Genomic DNA, 19,451 nt, shown 5'->3' with positions numbered 1-19,451 from the left:
CCTGGCTGGCAGGGTGCCCTCACCCATGAACTCCAGTGTGCCCGTGCGGTGGCCAAGGGGCCGCAGGGCCTGGGGGTTGTAGGGCTGGGCGCTGCCAAAGTCCACGATCTTGAGGGCGTTGTCAGGGGCCAGCAGCAGGTTGTCTGGCTTGATGTCCAGGTGCAGCACATGGCGGCCATGGAGGTAGTCCAGGCCTTGTAGCAGCTGCACCACGTAGGTGGCCACGTCATCCTCTGAATACCGGAACCTGGAGAGGTGGGGGAGGGAACAGGTGATATCCGAGCCCAGCTCTCCCCACCCTCCCTCCCTGCTCCCCTAGAAGGCCCAGTACCTGTCACTGAGCCCACAGAGGAGTTCCCGGTTGCCGCAACTCTCAGCGATGAGCACGAGGTAGCGCGGGGTGATGTAGGCCTCGTGCAGCGACATGAGCCGCTCGTGGTGCAGTGTCCGCAGCACCTCATACTCCTGCAGGACCCGCCGCTTGCCCTCGGCCGCATAGGGCACGATCTTGGCCATGAACGTTCGCCCAGTGGCATTCTCCCGGCAGGCGCGCACTACTCCAAAGCGGCCCCTGGGTGTTGGGTGGAGATAGCACAGGCTCAGAGGAGAGAGGGAGACACCTCCATGGTGAGGGCTAAGCAAGGGGGAGCAGGTATCCCCTGGGGGCAAGAATGCAGTGTGGGGTCTGGAGTTCAATCCTAGGAACCTGGGTTTGAGTCCCAGCTCTGCCACTTACTGGCTTAGTCCCTGAGGCAAATCCCATAACCTCTCCTCTCTAACCTCAGTTTTCCCATCTGTGAAATGGAATAATGCAGTGTCTCCCTCTCAGTTGTGAAAATTAAATGAGATCGAATAGCTAAGAGCTTAGCATGGTGCCTGGCACAAAGAAAATCTGAACTTAATGGTGCTAAGGACCCAGATCTCTGTGCCTCCTGCCTTCGCCCCACCCCTTCTCCCACTCCCCCACACCAGGCCCAGGCAGGCTGGTCTTCCCTCTGAATCCCTGTGTCGCCAAAGTTCCACCCACTCCCCACTTCTGTCCTCCTTCCCTTTCCCAGCCCTGGCCCCACTTGCCTGGCCTTCTCCTCCAGGAAGGTGTAGGGTTTCTGAGGGAGGCCCTGTCGCAGAGTGGTACCCTCTGGCCTAGAAGAGCTAGGAGGACCACCTCCAGGGGAGCTGACCACCTCCTTGGCTGGACTGAGGCTCCGCACAGTCACCTTGGTGGGCTCAGGAGGGGGCTCAGGGGCTGGGGGCTCGGGGGCTGGTGGTGCAGACACAAAGGAGGTCACCATATACAAGGGAGTTGAGGATGTTGCTTTTACCCCTTGAGGGGTGGAGGCTGGGGTCGGGGTCTCAGTGTCAGGGACGGAAGACTTGGGCTCACTTGGGGAGACCTGGGCACTGGCTGGGATAGGCTCTACTTGCTGGGCAGCCTGCAGGCCCCTGTGCTTTCGTGGGGGGGTTTGGGGTGGTGGACCCATAGCCTTGAGTGAGGACAAGGCTTGGCTGGGGGGTGATGGGGAAGATGAGGGGCCAAGAGGGACTGATTGGGGGCCTGGGGGAGCAGGAGCTGGGGAGGGGCTTGGTGAGGGGGCCAGTGAGGTAGGAGAGTCAGGAGGCGGGGCCCTGGCTGGCCCTGAGGTAACAGGGGCATCTCGGTGAGCAGCAGATGGCAGAGCTGAGGAATCTGAGTGGAGATAGAGAAAATCATCACCATGGTGCCCTACGGGCAAAACTAGGTGCTCTGAGGAGGGGGTGCGCCCTGGGCTCAGTGTTCCCTGCCCTCTTTGTCCACCACCCTACCCTGTCCCACTGACCTGGCATGCCCCTGACGAGGACCTTCTCGGAAGGGTTGCTGAAAGGCCCTTGCCCAGCACGGTTGGCACAGGCCACACGGAACCTCACAGTCATGCCGACTGGCAGGTGGGCCACGTTGTAGTAACAGTCAGGGATGCCCGAGCTCACGGGGTGCCAGGAAGACTCCCCTGCAGGCAGCATGGAGGAGGAGCTGAGGCCACAAGAGGGGTGGCCCAAGCTCCCAGTGCTGTCTGTGAGGTCTCCCCGGCTTCTCCACCCTCCACCTGCCTCTGCTCCCCCCACCAGCCTGCTGGCCCCTCACCATCCACCCGCCGCTCCAGCGTGTACGTGCATGGTGCCCTACTGTCTCCTGGCTTCCAGAGCACCAGTGCCGTGTCTTGGTAGGTCTGGGGCACCTCGGGAGGAGCTAGCTTTCCTGGGACACCTGGCAAGAGACACAAAGCCCTAGTGAAACCCTGGGCCCAGCTCAGGGCCCATCAAGCCCTGCCCCACTGTTCCCCATCACTGCCCGCCTTGGTCCCTGCCCCAGGCTCACGGGCCACAGAGATGGTACAGGAGCTGGTGATGCTGCCTAGGACATTGGTGGCTGAGCACTCGTAGAGCCCAGCATGCCTCTTGCTGGCCCGGGGGATGCTCAGCAGCTGCCGGCCGTCTTTGCAGGACACGATGATCACTGAGGGCTCTGACCGCAGGGACTGCTTGTCTAGGAGCAAAGGAGGAACAGGAGGGGCTGCTGAGTGAGGCAGAACACACGTCCTCCAGGGCCCCTCGGTTGCTACTTCCCACTGAACATCCCCGGGCCTTGGGGCCAAACTTGTCTACCCATCTCTCTTGAGGAGAAATGGGCTTACCTTTCATCCAGGAGATGTGGGGTGCAGGGCAGGCCGCTGGCAGGCAGAGCAGGGTGGCTGCCTCTCCCTCCAGCAGCACCTGGTCCTTGAGTTTGATATGAAAGACCGGGGGAAAGTCTGGAGGGAGAGCAAAGACAGCCATAGGTCTGCGGGATCCTGGCTCACTCCCCACTGAGGGAGGGGAGGATGTGTGTGCGTATGGGGCGAGCTGGTGCTGCCTGCAGGGGGCCGAGTGAAAGGGCATCTCTTCCCAGATGTGGGGATTTTGAGAATTTTATTTGGGGTGAGCACTTTCGCCAGGCACTCACTGTGTGCAGAACTATCTTTTTCTTTCACTGATTATTGAAGATGCTTGGTGGCTACCTTGTATGTTTATAAATCACTTCGAGCAAGGCTTGGCACTAAGTAAGTGCTCTATAAGCATTTGTTAAATAAAATAAAAACAAATATTGAAAAACTACAATGGTTAAGCTCCTGCAATCCCCATTCCTTCTGGGGCACCATAGGGCAAGTGACAGGAGCGGGCGACCTGAGCTGAGACGCTCGGGAATGAACATATGTTCAATCACAAGTGCAATCTCAAAAGACCTGAAGTCGAGGCAAACCTGGGGCAGACCCCCAACGTGTGTCAGCCTCCCCCACCCCTCTTCCCCACTGGGGTCCAGGGAGCTGGTCTCAGACCTTCTACATACTCCTTCACGTCAGCTAAGTAGTGAGAGTTTTTGAAGGGACAAGAGACAGTATCTGCATGACCCTGGACCATGTCTGTAAACTGAGGAAGATAATAACACCAAGCTCATAGGGCTGTGGTGAGAATTCAAAGAGGCCCACAAAGCACTTAGCAGGTGCCTAACATATAATAAGCACTCAAAGATGTTAGCTTGTACTGTGATGATTATCTCGTTAGCATGCCCAGTAGAGAAGCTGGGCACAGACCCCCAGAGAAAGAGGCCGTTTCAGCAAAGCTGGCTTCACAGCTGGCCGGTGAATGAGCCCACAGCAGGGCTGTGGATGGCCAACGTCTTTGTTCCAGGTCTTTGCTGGCCTGTGGCTCCTAAATGCCATGAAGATTTGCATTCCTGTTCCCTGAGAGTGTCTCTTTGGAAAAATCCCAGTCTGGTCCAGGGATAGTGGTGGTGGTGGTGGTGATGGTAGATATTTTTTCACGTGGGCAGAAAGAGCTGAGAGGCAGACACCTCTGAAGAACCAGGAGGGAGTGGGGTGGGAATGAGCTGGGCAAGATGATCAGGACAGCAGTGTGTCCCCTTTCCTACTTTACCCCAGTGTTCCCCAGGGAGGGGTCCCACACTGAGGCTCCAGCAACATAAAGTGAATATAGTTTTGTCAATGGCTGCCTTCAGACCAAGTGAGGGTACTGGGTAGGGGGAGAGAGAGGGAGCCGAGGAGGAGAGGTGAAAGGTGACCCTGGCCCAGCTCTGCCATTCCCACCCCCACCCCCAGGGGGCCCTAGCTGGTAAAGTGGACCTGGGACAGCCTTCTTCCTGCAAGGAGGGGGCGATAGGATGAAGTAAAGGGACACTGCCTCGGCAAGAAATCAGCTTCACAAGCAAAATGGAGCTGGAGGGGAGGCCCCATGTGGGAAGGGATCAGCTGTCCCCAGGCCTCAGGGCTGGCTTTGCTCTCTCTCTTCCCATTCCTTCTCTACCCCTGCCCCCACCAGCTGGCCTCCCTCCCTTCTCTTCTCTCACTACACCCTCCACCACCAACTTCCTCAGGTGAGATGCCCCAGCTTCCCATTCCCTGGTCAAGATGGGACACAGTCATCTCAAGCCCGGCTAAGGCATGTCTGGGGCAGTTCTGAGGAGTTTTATCAGGAAACTGGAGGAGAACATTGGTAACCAATAAAGATTCTGCATGCAGGCCAGTTTGGTGGGCCTGCTCCTTTCTGCAGGTTTATCTGGAAACCCTGGCCTCCTGAAGCCTTTGCTTGTCATCCTTGAGTAACACCCCCCTTTCAGGTGGGGGACTGGGGTGACCCAGGTAGAGAATACCTCCCTCCCTGCAGCCCCAGCACACGTGGGCAGAGAAACAGACCAGGGTATATCCCAAGTGCTCCTGCCCCCAGCAAAGAGCCCTGAAGGCTGCTTATCTGTGCAAAGTGCCTTCTGTAGGGGCAGAGGGGACAGGGAGGGGCACTTGTGTGTTCAGGGCGACAGAGAAATGGAGGATTGGAGGCATAATCCAGATTGTGGGCCTCTAGGTGGGAGAGAAAGGGTGTCTTTGGGAGCACGTTCATGCATACACACGTCTGCAGGGGGCCTCGTCCTGACCTCCTTCAGAACTACACCCAGTGACAGAGACCTAGGGAGGAGACTAGCCAAAGAAAGGCATTAGCACAGTGTCCTGAAGCCACTGCTGGGATCTGGCTGCAGAGGGTCATACAGCCCAACACTCTGGCTGCTCCTCTAACTACCAGCTCTGTGACTTGGGCAAGCATGGCTAAGCCTCTGTCCCCTCACCTGTAAAACAGGGAGATGGTAAGAATCATTCCTAAACAATGTGGGAAGATGGAGTGAGGCAATGCTTGTGAAGTGCTTAATAGGACACTTGGCACTGATAATTAATGGCAGCTGCTATTATTATTGTTATTGTTTCCCTGACTTCAAGCCCCTTCCACTACTGCCAGGGCTCCCCAAGGTGGCCATCTCCCCAACCAGCAATGACCATCCCCTGGGGCGGGAAGGGGTTTACTTATGCAGCAGGCCTCTATTACCTGACTCACTGCGCACATACTGGTGACCCAAATCCTCCTGGACGCTGGCAGAGAGGTTTGGCTGGGACAACCCCTTGTCCTTCCGAAGCCTAGAGAGGCCCCAGCGCAGGCGGCTTCGTCTTTCCCCAGGAGCTGGGAAGACCCAGGCCCATGAGCACCTGCCAGCCAGTACCAGAAAGCTCCCGCCTCCCGGCAGCTCCACACTCCCCCCACCCCGCGCCCAGAGAACTAGAGAACTTGTAGCCCCCACCCTGGTCTGCTCCACCAGCCTCTGCCCTTCAGCCTCCCGCTGTTCCAGCCCTGCCAGTTCCATCCTCAGGGCCTCCAGAAAGCCTTCCGCCTCTTCGCGGTCGGTGTCCCCGGCCCTCTCCTCGTCCTAGGGCGTCTCTCCAGCCTACCTATCATCCCAGTCCCACACCCCATCCCCACCCCAGTTGTTCGCACAGACTCCACTCTGTCCCGGCCCCTCCTCACCTGAGGAGCCCGATGTACCGCTAGCCTCGGAGCCCAGGGACTCCGCGGAAGGTGCGGTGGCGCCGGCCTGGGCGGCCAGCTGGTTGTGCGCGAGGCCAAGGCGCCTCAGACTCTCGCCCTCGGACGTGGCCCTGCGCAGCCGTCCGAATAGCGGCGTGCTGCGGCCCGACGCGCCCCCCGAGTCCTCGCTGCTGCCGCTGCGCTGCAACCGGCTTGACAGCCGCTCCAGCGTGGAGCTGAGCCTCCTGCGCACCGCCAGCACCGGGGAGCCCCGCGCCGAGCTGCCGCCCTCCGAGCTCTCCCCGTCTGCGCCGCGGGCCTCCCAGGCCGGGTGGCGCTGGGCGGGCGGGGTCCGACGCAGACGCTGGGACAGCGACAGCGAGAGGCGGCGGACGAGGCCCGGCTCCCCGACCGCCCTGAGGTCCTGCACAGAGCGGGAGCGCTCGGGCCGTCGCACCAGCTCCAGCGGCGTTCCCGCGGGGCTTGGCCGGTACATGCCGTCCTCCTCCTCCGCCCCGCGGAAGGGGCCGCGCTCCTCGGAGCGCGAGCGGCTCAGCAGCCGCAGCCCCCGAGACAGGGGCGACTCACGGCTGCGCTTGAACTTGGCCTCGAACACGGCTTCCGACTCCAGGTTCTCGATGCTGCTGCTGAGACTGCTTCCTGGCCTGCGGGGCACCGTGGGGACACGGGCTTTCTCGGCTGGCACTGCGGGAGCCCCGGCTGAAGGCACACGCTTCTTGGAGGCTCCCGGAGGTGGGGAGGCCACCCTGGCGAACACAGCCGGGTGGGGCTTAGGCTCCGATGGAGGTGCGACAGGGCCCTGCGGGGGCCCTTGCGCGTGGCCCGACAGCTGGAGCGACTGCATGATCTGGGCATAGGGTGTGAGGGGGGGCACCGGGGTTTGTAGAGCTATGGGGGGCTGTGTAGGTTTGTGGGCTGGGACTGGTGCTGGCATGGATTCTGGGGCCTTCTCTCGGGCAGGCTGGGGTGCTGAGGGCTGGGCATCACTGGGTGTGGTGGCAGGAGGCTCTGAAGACTTGGGGGCACTGGGTTTGGGGGCGCTGGGCCGCACAGGGCTAGGTGGCTGGGCCTCACTGAGGGCAGACAAGGAGGGAGACTCCTGCAGCCTGCGGGCCCCAAGCCTGGCCACGGGGATCTCAAGGGGCGCCCCAGCTCGGCGATGCCGGCCCCGGGGCTCCGCCTCACCCTGTGAGAAGCTGCTGCTCTTCTGCAGGCCTCGTGTCTCAGGTGGATGCTGGTGGCGGGGTGCCGCCTCGCTAGAGGCTGCCCGCGCCAGCCGGGGATCCCGGGCACGGCCCCCAAGGCTCTCCAGCAGGGGGCCTCTGAGGCCGCTGACCTTACCATCCTCAGGGCCGCCCCGCAGCAACCGCTGGCGCAAGGCCTGCAGCCTCTGGGCATACTCGCCCTCCCCCAGGCCTCCTCGGGTCAGGCGGGTGGCCCCCGGGCTGGGGCTTCGGCGCTGCGGCAGCTCAACAGACGCTGCCTTGTGCAGGCCCCGGCCCGGCTCCCTCGACCCGGCCCGGGGCAGGGCGCTCTCAGCTGAGCTGCCCCTCCGGAGCTCTCCCCGCTGGGGGCTGGGCCCAGACGGGACCTCCTGGCCTGAGGAGGGGAGGGCCTGAGGGCTGGGGGTCTCCTGATCCTGAGACGGGGCCTTTCCTTGCTCCTGCCAGTCCATGGGGGTGGCAGCTCCAGCCTCTGGGGTCCCCAGGGCCTCATCCTCAGTGGGAATGTCAGTGAGGGACACCCGGGAGCCCGAGAACTCAGGCTGCAGTGGCCGGGGCACTGAGGGCAGCTCCTCCAGCTCTTCCTCTTCAGAATCGGAGGAGGATGACAGCCCTCCACTGGGGGGTGGTCTTCTGGGCACGGCCACCCACACCCGCTCTGGGGGTGCCCGCAGCAGTTCAGGAATGGGGCGCAGCACCAGGTGGCACTTGTAGCTGATCTGGGAGCGCTGGAGACAGGGTACTAGAGTCAGACCTGAGGGACCCCTGGGGCCGAACTGACCCACTCAGGCCCACCTCAGCCCCAGGGGAGATAGCCCAAGGCAGGCAGAGTCAGGGGACAGGAGGGAAGTGGGAGTTAAGAGAGTAAAAAGTGCATGAAGATGGATGAGCAGGAGAGAGGGCACCTGATAGAAAAAGCAGTGTTAGAGAGAGAAGGCTGCAGGGGGAGAAGATGAAGGCACAGAGGCAGGGCCCTGCCAAACTCACCTGCCACCTCCGCCGGGAGAGGAATAGCTTTAGGTGATCCGTGCTCACCTCTGCGCCCTTTGCCTGTGTCTGCAAACCAGGAAAGAGTGCCTGAGGGAAAGTCCTCTGTCCACCCTAACCCTCCAAGTTTGGCAATGGAGAGACAATGTCCACGGGAGGGGACAGTAGACCAAGCAGCATTGAATCTGGGTTCCTGGGGCTCCCTTTCCCCTCGGATCTGTCATAGCAACTCCCACGGTCAACGTACCCACGTGTGGACAAATGCCCTGAACCTAAGTGGAGAAATAGGAAACCAGTGGCTCCAGGGGTGGGCTCTAGAGCTTATACTGGAGCTCAAGGCCCTGTCCTGGTCTACTGGCTGCCCTGGGAGACCCCTGGCTTGAACCCTGCTCCCCAAGTCACCATTTGTCTCCATCTAGAGCCAGCATCCCAGACATATGGAGTCTGGTGGGCCAGCCTTTGGAGGTGCCCCTCAGCCCCCACCCAGGTTGCTCTTTTCAGAGCTTGTTTCTGAGCTGAGAAATCAGGCTCCTACTCCAGGGACAGATACCAGAATGACCTCAGCCTTCTGTTGACCCAGCACCATGCTCATTGGATGATTTATTCAGTTACTCTTTCTGGCTCATTTGCTGAACCCCTCCCTCTGCCTGGCACTGTGCCCTGTGGTGCTGGGGTTTGAAGATGAATGAGTGAGAACTCTGCCCACACAGAGCTCAAAACCAAGAGGACAAGCCAGCCAGGCCACCCACCAACCATAGTGTGTGGGACCAGGGCAGGATGGAGGAAGGCCACAGGAGTGTGGAGGACTGGGGCTGGTCTCAAGAGACAGGGAGAAACCTGATGAGGATCCCTAGGATGGGGAGGTCCAGACCTGTGCCTTGGAGTCCATGATACCCCAAGCTGAGCCTCAGTTTCCTTATCAGCAAAATGGGAGTAATAATACCTTCCTTTACAGAGCCATTGTGAGACTAACAGATCATATGTAAATAAAATGCATTATCGTGGTTACTGTACACAGTAGGGACTCAATAATTGGAGCTGTTGATAACGTTCTCTCTCCTTCCACCTCTTCTACCACCACATTGCGAGACAAGACTCACTTTAATCTTTTTTTTAATGGAGGTACTAGGGATTGAACCCAGACATTGTGCATGTTAAGCAGGTGCTCTACCACTGAGCTATTACCCTCCGCAAGACTCACTTTAAACCACGGATGTTCTAGGGTCTCCTCTGCGGTAGGTCTCCTGTAAAGGAATGAGGATTAAGAAGGGATTTTTCATTCATTCATTCATTCATTCATTCATTCAATAAATGTTTGGGAAAACAGGGCCTCTAAGGAGTTGGGCGGTTAACTCCCTATGGACAGAGGCTTGGGCAGGATTTGAGGGGTGGCATGAGGGGACCCTGCAAGGGGGAGGCTCCTTGGGGCCTCATACTCACAGGCGATCCTGTACCAGCACTTTGATGAGGAAGCCTCGGGCCTCCCTGCTCAGGCTCAGGAATGTGGTCTCCTCGAAGGCCACGTTGTAGTTTCGGATGTTCATCAGCGTCGTCCGATCGTTTTCCCCAACAAACGGGGAGATTCCTGTCAGACTGTAGGGGTGGAGAGGGCTGGGTGAGAGGGGGCAGGGTCCTGGGGCTGGGGCAGAGACAAAGGTGGATGCCAGGGGAGCATAGGGCCAGGGACAGATGGAGGCACCAGAGCTGTGGGGCAGGCAGAGGCAGGGTGAACCTGGGCAGAATCTTGCAGATTCTTGCCTGCCCTGCCCCTATCCAAACCCAGGAATGGGCGGGGAGGCAGTAATGCCTTGAATCCTGGGCAACCAGGTCCTTCTCCTAAGCCCATACTCTAGAGGACCTGTTCCATCCCTCCTCCAGCCATGCCCTTTCCCTGAGGTGAGGAGTCTATGCCAATGGGATATGCCCCAGGAGCCAGGGCCTCCCCCTCCTAGTCCGAGTTCTGGACTAGTTCCCTGCCTAAATGGCACTGAGCCTGCACTGGCCTCTCCCTGTCCTGCCTCCCAAGCACGCTGCCAGCGTGCCCGCCCTTATGGGGGGGCGTGGTGGTGGACAGAGCTTGGACACACAGTCTGGATGTCCACATTCGTGCACATGAGGCCCCTTCCAGTGCAGGAAGGAGCCACAGTATGGAGGAGAAAGGGGTGGGCTGCAGGCCCCCAGCTGCTCTCTTGCCCCAGGCTCTGCAAATGTTAGCAGTGGACCTGCTTGGAGACTGTTAGAAGACAGGGGTCCTGAGTGCAGAGGGGTCCTTACCAGAGGAAGGCAACAACACCCACGGGCCTGGTAGAAAAGAAAGGAGAGTAGATGGGTAAGAGGACAGCCCACCTCCCACCGGAAGTGAGCAGTTCTCTTGCTACTGCTGATCTACTAAGGAAGCATCCTCCTTGTGAACACTGCCATGCACAAATGGGCACAGGGATGCCTCCTTTGGGGAGGATCCTGAACCCAGAGGTCCCAACATGCCTGGAGGACTCAAGGGTCATGGCAGGGCCAGCCTAGGGAGCCCAGAGGAGTCTAGGGACCAAAAGGCTATGTCTGCCTCACTGGGGGAGGCAAGGTGGCTGCAGGCAGGGAGGCCTAGCACCTGGGGGTGGGGGGGGAGAGGAGCCAAGGACTATCAGGGCTTAGGCCTTGAGTGATCGGGTCAGCCCTGGCAGATGAGGGGCAGGTAGTAACAAGGGCAGGAGGCCCCCGTGAGCAATGCCACCAGCCAACTGTCTGAGAAGGAATCAGAGTAAAGCTGTTCTCTGCCACCAAACGAGTCCTCAGCATGGCACTGAGGGAAGCTGCTCTGGCCCACCCCAGCAGTCCCAGATGTCCATAATACCAGATGTCAGTGACTCCGGATACAGGGGTCTGGTTGACAATCTCAGGTGCCACAAACTCAGGTGTGCCGTACTGGCAGTACTGCGGCTCTCCTGGAGTCAGCTCCTGAGCATTCCCGAAGTCACAGATCTTCACCTGCTCTTCACCCTCAACACCGTCCCATACCAGCAGGTTCTCAGGCTGCAGGGCACAAGGCAAGACGTGGGGACCGAGTGAAGAGGGGAGGACACCCCACTGCCTGGCTCCCACAGGTTCTGCCTGCTCCCCACTTCCCACCTGCATCTCACCTTGACATCCAGGTGCAGCACATGGTTCTCGTGCAAGTAGCATATTCCGTCTAGCACCTGCCGCATGTAGGCCCGGATCTGTGGAAACAGGAGGCCCAGAATCGGGGGGTATTATGTTTGATCACCAGCAGGATTATGGTAAAAAGTCAGGCCATGCCTGGGAAGTGGCCTTCAGGTGGCTGGTGGAGGGGGCTGAAACATAGGTTTGGGGTTGCTGAGATTCAGGGCTTCCACGTACAGCTGCACAGGTTGCGTGCAGCAGAATTATAAGAGGGAGTCATTTACATGATAATCAGTAGAATTGTGCAGTGCACAACTTGTGCAGCCCTACAAGGCAGGACAGCACTGAGACTGAACAGAGTCTAGGTGGGGCTCCTTCTGGAGAAATGTGTGAGGAATACTTACGTAAGGAAGATCGGGAAACAACAGAGTTAGGGACCAGGGTAGGTCTGCTGAGATTTACCGAGTACAAGTCCCAGGGTGCGGGTCTGCTCTGATGGGTGAAGGGGACTCTGCTGCCTGCCTAACAGTACTCCTCTCCACCACCACCCCTGCCTATTTGTGGGCACAGATGGCATGCCCAGGATGCACCCCTTGGGTCTCGGAGCTCAGGTGGTTGAATGCTGGTGCCCAATCAGGCCCCTGCCACCCACTGCCCTCACCTCAGACTCACACACGGTGGCTTTCCTGGCCATTCGCTCGAGCAGCTCCTCCGTGCAGCTATGTCCCAGATCAAGGAGAACAGTGACCAGTGCCAACAGCTGGGCCCGCCTTAGGCAGCACCCTCCACCCACAGAGCTCAGGTTGGGTCCTAGCTCAGCACAGGCTTCTCCTTCCCCTTAAAGCACATCTGATACCAGATAGCAACTGCATCTTCCTTCTTCCCCCTGCCATCTGGGACAGCCCTGCTTGGACTCTCACTTGCTGTGGGATCTCAGGCAAGTCATATAACCTCTCTGAATCTAGGTTCCCTGTGGTGTCAAATAGGGATAACACTCCTCTCGCCCACCCTGTGAAGTATCTAGAAGGATCAAGGTGGAGCAGTGTTTTGTTGACTGTTTATGGAACTTCTTGCCCCTATTTGAGAATGACCCAGAAGGTCCATGACACATAATAATTTGTCATTTTGCTGAGGTTTGGGTCCTAACAGTGCAGACTGGGAGGCTAGTATATAGGACATGGTCACCCTGCTAGCCAACCACCCAGCCTCCTTACCTCGATATTTGTGAAACTCCTAGAACACTGCCAGGCACACATTAAGTGCTATGTAAATTTAAGCTAAAAAAATGTTGGTTTTCACACATATGCCTCCAGACTCCACTCTAAAGAATTTGTAAGACATCTTCAGAACTCCCAATTGTCAATGGGACCACTTTGTAAAGTGTAAGTCATGTTGCTAATTGGCTGTTACAATGATCAGTCATTCAGGCCGTGTGTCCCCCACCCGCCCAGCCTGCCCTAGGATACAGCTCAGTGACAATGACCAGTCCCCGGCGCCTCTCAAAAGCCTCGTGGAAGTAGAGGACGCAGTCATGCTGGAGTCGGGCCAGCAGCCGGGCCTCCCGCCACGCTGATGCCTTCGGCTTGGCCTGACTGGGGATGAACTTGGCTGCAAACTCCAGGCCAGAGCTACGCTCCACCACACGCCGCAGGTAGGAGAAGGCACCCCTGGGTGAGGACGCAGGGAGAGGATGGGGATCAGACACTGCTGAGACTTAGACGCAGCCTCTCTCGGCCCCCGGACACAGCACCTGCCCCAGCCCCACACCTGCCAATCTCCTGGTGGATGTCATAAAAGTCGCTGAGCCTCCTTCCTCGCTGCTCCTCGTCTTCCCCGACCCCCTCCACCTCCATAGCTGTCTGAGCTGAGAAAGAGATGTCTGGTGTTAGGTGGGGAGGGCAGGAAGGAACGAGAGCAGAGACTGGCCCAGGCAGGGCAGACAGAAGACACAGAAGAGAAGCAAGAATGTTGGGGGCCCAAGGCAGTGGTGCTGGGGCTGGAGGATGTGGTGGTCAGGAGTGAAGGGCCGGGTTGGGAGCTCACATCAGATTCCTGGGTGAGCACTTTGCCTTGAACTCCAGCCCACCTGAGTGCACAGCCAACTCTGCTTTGCAGGAGACTTCACCAGCCAGGTTTCGGGCAGTGCAAGTGTAGACGCCTCCGTCCTGGTCCCCCGCGCTGAGCACCACCAGGGAGCACTCATTCTCCTCGTACACGAAGCTCACATGGTTGCTCTCTGTCAGCAGCACCTCATCCTGCAGAGGTGACTGTCACCTCCAGTCCAGGCCTGGCTTCACCTCCACCTGGGACTCAGCTGGAGCTCCATGCCAGAGACCCAGTCTCACCCCTACCGCAGGTCCCAGTTATCTCCACCCTAGGGGCCTTGCTCAGACCCAGAATAGGTTCCACCCTTATTTCTCATGAATAGTTCTGCAACCCCTCTTCCCACCCTGCCATGGTCCTCTGGTTCCTCAAACCCTTGCCAGTGTCACCAGCACCTCTGGGTCCCACTTCCTCCTCCTAACCACACCTCTGGCAGCTCCTTTGCTCTTCTCTGTCCTGGCTCCCCTGATCTCTCCCACAGCCCCAGGAAATCCCTCCTCCCTTCCCCCTAGGCTCCTGGCCAGCCCCATGCTAGGACTCCATCAGCCTCTGACCTTGTACCACATGATGTCCGGCAGTGGTTTCCCCTCAACCACCACAGCAAAGCGAGCAGTTTCTCCAGCCCCTACCTCCACGTCCTCCATGATGGACTCAAATCGAGGGGCCTCTGAAACACACAGGATTTAGGGTAGGATAGGGAGGGGGACAGAACGTTGGGGTCACAAGGGCCTGCTTCCTCAGTCCTTCTCTAAACCCTCCCTCAGCAACTGGCTCAGACATAACACCAGACAACCCCCCACCTCCCAGAGCCCCAGCATCCCACCCTGGGACTCTCAGACTTGGCCCCGGGAACACAAGAGTTCCTTGCCTGGACCAAGTGCTCTCTCTACAAATCCAAATGTGATGTTCTCCAAATCTCAGAAAACCTAAGCCAGGGAATGCAGGCTTGCTTTGTTTGGATCTCAGTATTTTTGCCAGCTTCGAAATTAGGAGATTTTTACACACAAAAGAAATCTGGATTTCCTGCCTCTCTTGGAAAATCAGGACTGGCTGTCCTGAGCTGCCTCCCTCACTGCATTAATGGGCTGGTGAGGAGTGGCCCGACACTGCCCCCTGTGGGTGGCTGCCCTTCTGCGGGCGTCTCTGACTTTACCTGTCCTGGGCCTTGCAGGTGGCTCAGTCTGTGACCCTGAATGAAGTTCACGGATGGCATTGCCTCTATCTTGAAGTTTTCTCTCTGAATCTTATTTAAATATTTAAGGGGACTTCTACCATCTGGGAGCTGGCAAGATGAATAAACGGGTACCGATTCTCGGTTTAGTTCTCCCACGTGAGACTGATTTTATTCTCTACACATATCATGCATTTGTGGTATTTCCTGGTAAAGCAGTTTCTAATTCTCATGACGGAATTAAATACATATTCCAATGTGCTTGTGCTTTTCGGAGAAGCCTGTGACGTTCTGGTGCCCTCCCCCTCCCCCAGCATGTTTGAGGATCCTGGCTTTAAGGGGAGTGAGAGAGATAGGCCCTGAGGGAAAAGCTGGGCAGGGAGCACCTCATGTCCAAGCACATAGCTCAACTTTTACGCAGATAAAGGGGGAGGTCATCCTGGGAGCACAGAAGATGCATCAGTGGGGCAGGTGTGGAGGAAAGAGGCCATTCTACCTGCCTGTGGGAGAGGGGGTGGGGCACAGCAGGAGGGGGTGCAGATCCAAGCCCCAGGCCTGCTCTAGCCCTGGCCAGCTGGGTCAGGGTTTCCCTCAGTTACTGTCCCAGCCAGGCCCGCTGCAGGGTTCTTGGTGGCCAGGGCCTCCCCAAACCTTGAGTCTCCTCCTATATCTGGGAAGAAAGATGAGTCCTGGAGATGGTACTGTCAAGGAGCAAAGTGATGGCTGAGTAGGAAGTGCTGGGGTGGGGTAGGGGGAAGCTAGGCAAAGGGGAAGACACATAAAAGGGAAACCAGGGGCCCAGATCTCCTGCAGCCCCACCCTACCCACCCTCCACGGAGGGGCCAGTAGGGTCCCCGTTATCTCCTCCTCACACACTCTACTGCCACCTCTCTTCTAGTTTAAAGCTGCCTGCCCTGCTCTCTAGGAATCTGGTCATAGTCTGCTGGGGGTGGGGTGTGGGTAGGGGTGGGGGCAGTGGCAGGGGTCCATCTATGAAGGTCAAAGGATCAGAAGGTTTTAAGCCAACTTCAATGATTTTTTTTAAAGCACCAGAAAATGTACGTTTACCCCATGATAAGACGGCCTGTGCTAACTAAAATGTCACTTCCTTTGCATTTGGTTGGAATCTTATCTACTCAGCAGGTAACACTGTTTAGCTCATGCTGATCTGAAGTTCTGAGTGGCAGTTACATATGTCTAGAGTTAATTAACAAACCAGAAAACAAGACAATTACTACTTAATGCATGCTACGGCCTGAGAGACTGTATCTTGAAAGGAGAAATTATTAAAAGGTCCTCACTGCAAAGATGGGGAGGCTCGCCAAAGAGGCTTGTGCAAAAGGGCAACAGCCAGGATCCCTAGAGCTGAGAGTCTGGTGATAAGATGAGCTCACTCGGGCCTTTTTCTTTTTTAAGTTGACTTGGCCCCTCTCCCGGCTTTTTATACTTGAGGTTCTACTTCCTGTTGTGTTTAACGCAGGAGCTAACAGCATAGTCTGGCTTTGGAGTAGGGCACCTAGCCTTGAATCCCAGCTCCTGACTGATTAGGTTATGTGACCTTGGGCCTATTACTTAGCACAATCTCTGAGCCTCAGTTTCCCCATCTGTAAAATGGGGATAATAACCGACTCCATCTTCCAGGGTTGACAGAAATGTTAAATGAGGTGATACATGTAAGATACTTAGCACTGAGCCTGGCACATACTAGGTGCTCAATAAATATCTTTATTAGTACTATTACTGTTATTGTAACTAGGACTGGTATTATTGTGGCCATTAAATGGCCCCTGAGAGGGGAGACCTAGGCTTGGCAGGTGGGTGTGTATCCCTGGGGGTGTGAGGAGAAGGCTGTGGGCCTCAGAGGGAGGAGAGGGAAGGAGGCCGGCTGTCACCCACCTGCCAGCTCCAGTGTGACTGAGCAGGCCTGTGTGCCATGGCGGTTGCGGGCAGTGCAGGTAAGGGTCCCCATATCCCGGCGGCTCACCCGGCAGATCCGAAGACAGTACTGGTCGTCATCTGGCTGGCTCAGTTCGTACACACCTGCCCGGGCCTCTAGGAGGGCCCCTCGGCAGCTAAGGGACACACGACAGGGAGGTCATGCAGGATCCAGACCTGGTCACCTGGAGCTGGGCTGCCTCATGTGAGGCACAGGGCATGCAAGGCAGAGCCCCACCTCCTCCAGACGACCTGGGCCTCCACATGGTTGAAGGTGACGGTGACACTGGCAGGCTGTCCCTCCACCACATACACGATGTCTGGCTTGTCCAGCACGGCGGGCGCCTCCTCCAGGGGCGGGCCTGGGAGGAGGAGGGCTGGCTTTATGCTGGGTTTGACAGCCAGATCTTCAGCACCCACTGCTCCTTGAACCCTCCCAATCACCATGCAAGCTCCATTTTTCAGATGAGGAAGCTGAGGTTCAGAGGTGTTTAGCAACTTGTCCAGGGGAACACAGCCAGTAGGCAGCAGAGCTGGGATTGGACCTCCAGCTGGTCTGACTTAGAGCTTCAGCCTTGTCAACTGCATGCGCTATTTCCGGAGTGGGAAGGAAGCACTCTGACGAGTAGGGGTCACGGCCAGCCAACCCATTCCCACCGTAGTTTTCATGTCCAAATCAGCCCTGGAGTCTCCTCCATGGACACCGAGCTCCCTGGCCCAGCAGCTCTTGCCCCCACCCCCACCCCCACCCCACAGGAACCCCCCGACTCACCATGTTCCAGCAGCTGCACTGGCTCGGAGGGGGGCGAGGGCTTGCTGCTGCTCTTGATGGTGGTGCTGAGGACCCGGAAGCTGTGCTGGATCCCTTTACGCAGCCCCATGGCCGCCCACCCGGGTTCCCGCAGGCCCGAGGCCAGCGCTGTCCACTGGTCCGAGCCCAGCACCTGGTGCTGCACAGTGTAGGTCAGGGCATCTGGGTCTGGGGGGAAGGCAGCTGCTAGAGATGGGCCTTGCTGGGGTGCCCTCTGTCCCTATTCAGCTGGCTTGGGAACCAGGAACTCAACATCATTCTGCTCTGAGGACCTGCCTCAGCTTCTCCTGTTGCTTCTGCCTGTCCCCCATCTGCTCCTGCCCAACCACAGGCCTGGCCAGGCTCAGAGCCAATGAGGTGTAAGATGTGGGGTCCAGTTACAGGCATAGGGGGAGCTTGACTTAATCCCAATTTCTTGCTGCTACCTGAGGTAGGGAGAAGCACAGAGCAGGAAGAGATGCCCAGGGAAGGAGAGGGGTTTCCCAGGATCATGACCCAAGCACCCACTCCCTTTGAGAAGAGAAGGGAATGTGGCAGCCCCCACTTTGTCTCCTCTCCTGATCTGGAGCCGGAGCTTCACCCACCATGGAGAGGGGACCAGCAAAGCCCCTCCTGGCCATGCTCCCAGTGCTCCATCTATTCCCACCCCTCACCTGTATGCCCCTATGCCCCTGTGCCCTGCTGGGCCTTGCTCTCCCTTCCTGCCCACCCTCGGTCCCCTCGGCTAAGACTGCCCTGTCCATGCCCCCATCCCTACCCACACCCCTGTGTGGTCCAGACCCACCAATGGCCATGTCCAGACTCCTGGGGGGGTTCCACATGAGCTTGATCATCCTCCCAGTCACAGCCACCACTTGCGGGGCACCATCTGGGGGGCCTGGAACCACATCTGAAAGCCACACACAGAATGTCTGCTGGGTTTTAGGGCCCCGTGGCCCCGCAGGACCACCAAGCTTTGGGGCAATGGGCTGGGGGCTGGGGACATGGTCATAGGGGCAGAGGCAAGGCCAGATGGCTCCCCAGGGGACCAAGGGGAAGGGAGCTGGTGTGGAAGCCACTCCCTTGCCCAGCGTGTGGGTAGGCCGGAGGCTGGGCCGTGGATGCACCTGACCAGGAGGGTACCTGCCTCACCTGTGACATAGAGGTGGGCATAGCAGGCAGCTTTGCCCAGCTTGTTGGCGATGACGCTCTTGTAGACACCAGCATGCTGAGGTCCCACGGCAGGAAACACTAAGCGATGGACATCCCTGTCTGGGGGGGAGGGACAATGACATTGTCCTGAGCTAGGGGCATACTCTGGGGGATGGGTCCATGCCACCCAGGCCTGGCCATCCACCCCCACTTGCTACAAGGAGCAGAGCAGATGCAAGAAGGGTGTCCATCATGCAGCAAACTCTAGGTCCGGGCTGCCAAGTCCACACCTGCAGCCCTGGCCCCTCTTGCCTGTCCCTCTAGCACTTCAGGCTCAGTGACTTCTCATCTTCCTCCCATACCAATTCACCCTCTGCAGGTTCCTACCCCGTTTACTGCCCCTCATCTCCGCATCTCTCGGGGTTCATGACCTCCATGTCCAAGTTCTGACAAGACTTTGTGCCCAAGTGCCTTCTTCTCCATCCCCAAGGCCACTGGCCATGAAAGCTTCCACCAGTGTGGTCTGCATTGCATGCTACCTCTTGATCTGGAAACCTTAATGGCACCTACTGCCAATCAGGTGGCATCCAAAGCCCAAACTCCCACTGAGCCATGTCTCCTGCTATGCCTCCACATTCTGACCCTGACCTGCCATCAGGTCCCTGAACAAGCCACATGAGTTCCCTCTCCAGGTCTTTGCTCACAAAATTCTTCCCTTCTGGAATGTTCTTCTCTTACCTAAGGCTTCCTTTTCTTCAAGATGCAGTTCAAGTGAGTGCCAGTCCTGGGAAGCTTCCTGTCTGTGCCCCTGGTCCCCTCTATACCTCCATCCCTGACTCCCTCCCCAGGACCTCCAGCACCCAGCCGACTGCTTTGGGTGGTCCTTCCTTTTTCCTTCACGTATCATGCCTTCTGCAAGCTCCTTAAAGACAGCTGATTTGTCCTGCCAAGCCCAGAACCTGACGCCTTGCATACAGTTAAGTGCAAAGTACATTAGATTATAAATTACAAGAAGAGTTGTCTGCACTATGCCTAGACCATGCCAGATACTTCACAT

General features: G+C 57.9%; 1 protein-coding gene across 12 annotated transcripts in view; it reads right to left on the bottom strand.

Moving 5' to 3' along the window:
- The window catches only part of SPEG (striated muscle enriched protein kinase), a 55,036-nt gene that overhangs the window by 2,640 nt on the left and 32,945 nt on the right, over positions 1-19,451 (bottom strand). For 10 of the 12 annotated variants that reach the window (XM_032480306.1, XM_032480303.1, XM_032480304.1 and 7 more), the window contains 25 exons: positions 18,395-18,514; positions 18,048-18,152; positions 17,225-17,431; positions 16,691-16,814; positions 16,414-16,589; positions 13,901-14,013; positions 13,330-13,498; positions 13,011-13,107; positions 12,710-12,910; positions 11,905-11,962; positions 11,243-11,320; positions 10,957-11,135; positions 10,383-10,409; positions 9,549-9,701; positions 9,310-9,352; positions 8,109-8,177; positions 5,878-7,849; positions 5,404-5,535; positions 2,670-2,786; positions 2,354-2,521; positions 2,120-2,242; positions 1,818-1,985; positions 1,075-1,687; positions 332-571; positions 24-247 (listed from right to left, as the gene is read on the bottom strand). In XM_032480306.1, the coding sequence (XP_032336197.1) occupies positions 24-247; positions 332-571; positions 1,075-1,687; positions 1,818-1,985; positions 2,120-2,242; positions 2,354-2,521; positions 2,670-2,786; positions 5,404-5,535; positions 5,878-7,849; positions 8,109-8,177; positions 9,310-9,352; positions 9,549-9,701; positions 10,383-10,409; positions 10,957-11,135; positions 11,243-11,320; positions 11,905-11,962; positions 12,710-12,910; positions 13,011-13,107; positions 13,330-13,498; positions 13,901-14,013; positions 16,414-16,589; positions 16,691-16,814; positions 17,225-17,431; positions 18,048-18,152; positions 18,395-18,514 (5,676 nt within the window). Of the gene's footprint in view, positions 1-23; positions 248-331; positions 572-1,074; positions 1,688-1,817; positions 1,986-2,119; positions 2,243-2,353; positions 2,522-2,669; positions 2,787-5,403; positions 5,536-5,877; positions 7,850-8,108; positions 8,178-9,309; positions 9,353-9,548; positions 9,702-10,382; positions 10,410-10,956; positions 11,136-11,242; positions 11,321-11,904; positions 11,963-12,709; positions 12,911-13,010; positions 13,108-13,329; positions 13,499-13,900; positions 14,014-14,048; positions 15,188-16,413; positions 16,590-16,690; positions 16,815-17,224; positions 17,432-18,047; positions 18,153-18,394; positions 18,515-19,451 lie in introns of those variants that run through there. The other 2 variants (XM_032480313.1, XM_032480314.1) reach the window with 2 other exon arrangements.

This window comes from Camelus ferus, chromosome 5, assembly GCF_009834535.1.
Source record: "Camelus ferus isolate YT-003-E chromosome 5, BCGSAC_Cfer_1.0, whole genome shotgun sequence".
Taxonomy (NCBI): Eukaryota; Metazoa; Chordata; class Mammalia; order Artiodactyla; family Camelidae; genus Camelus; species Camelus ferus.
The sequence above is the reverse complement of the archived record's forward strand: the minus strand, read 5'-3'. Positions and strand labels throughout refer to the sequence as shown.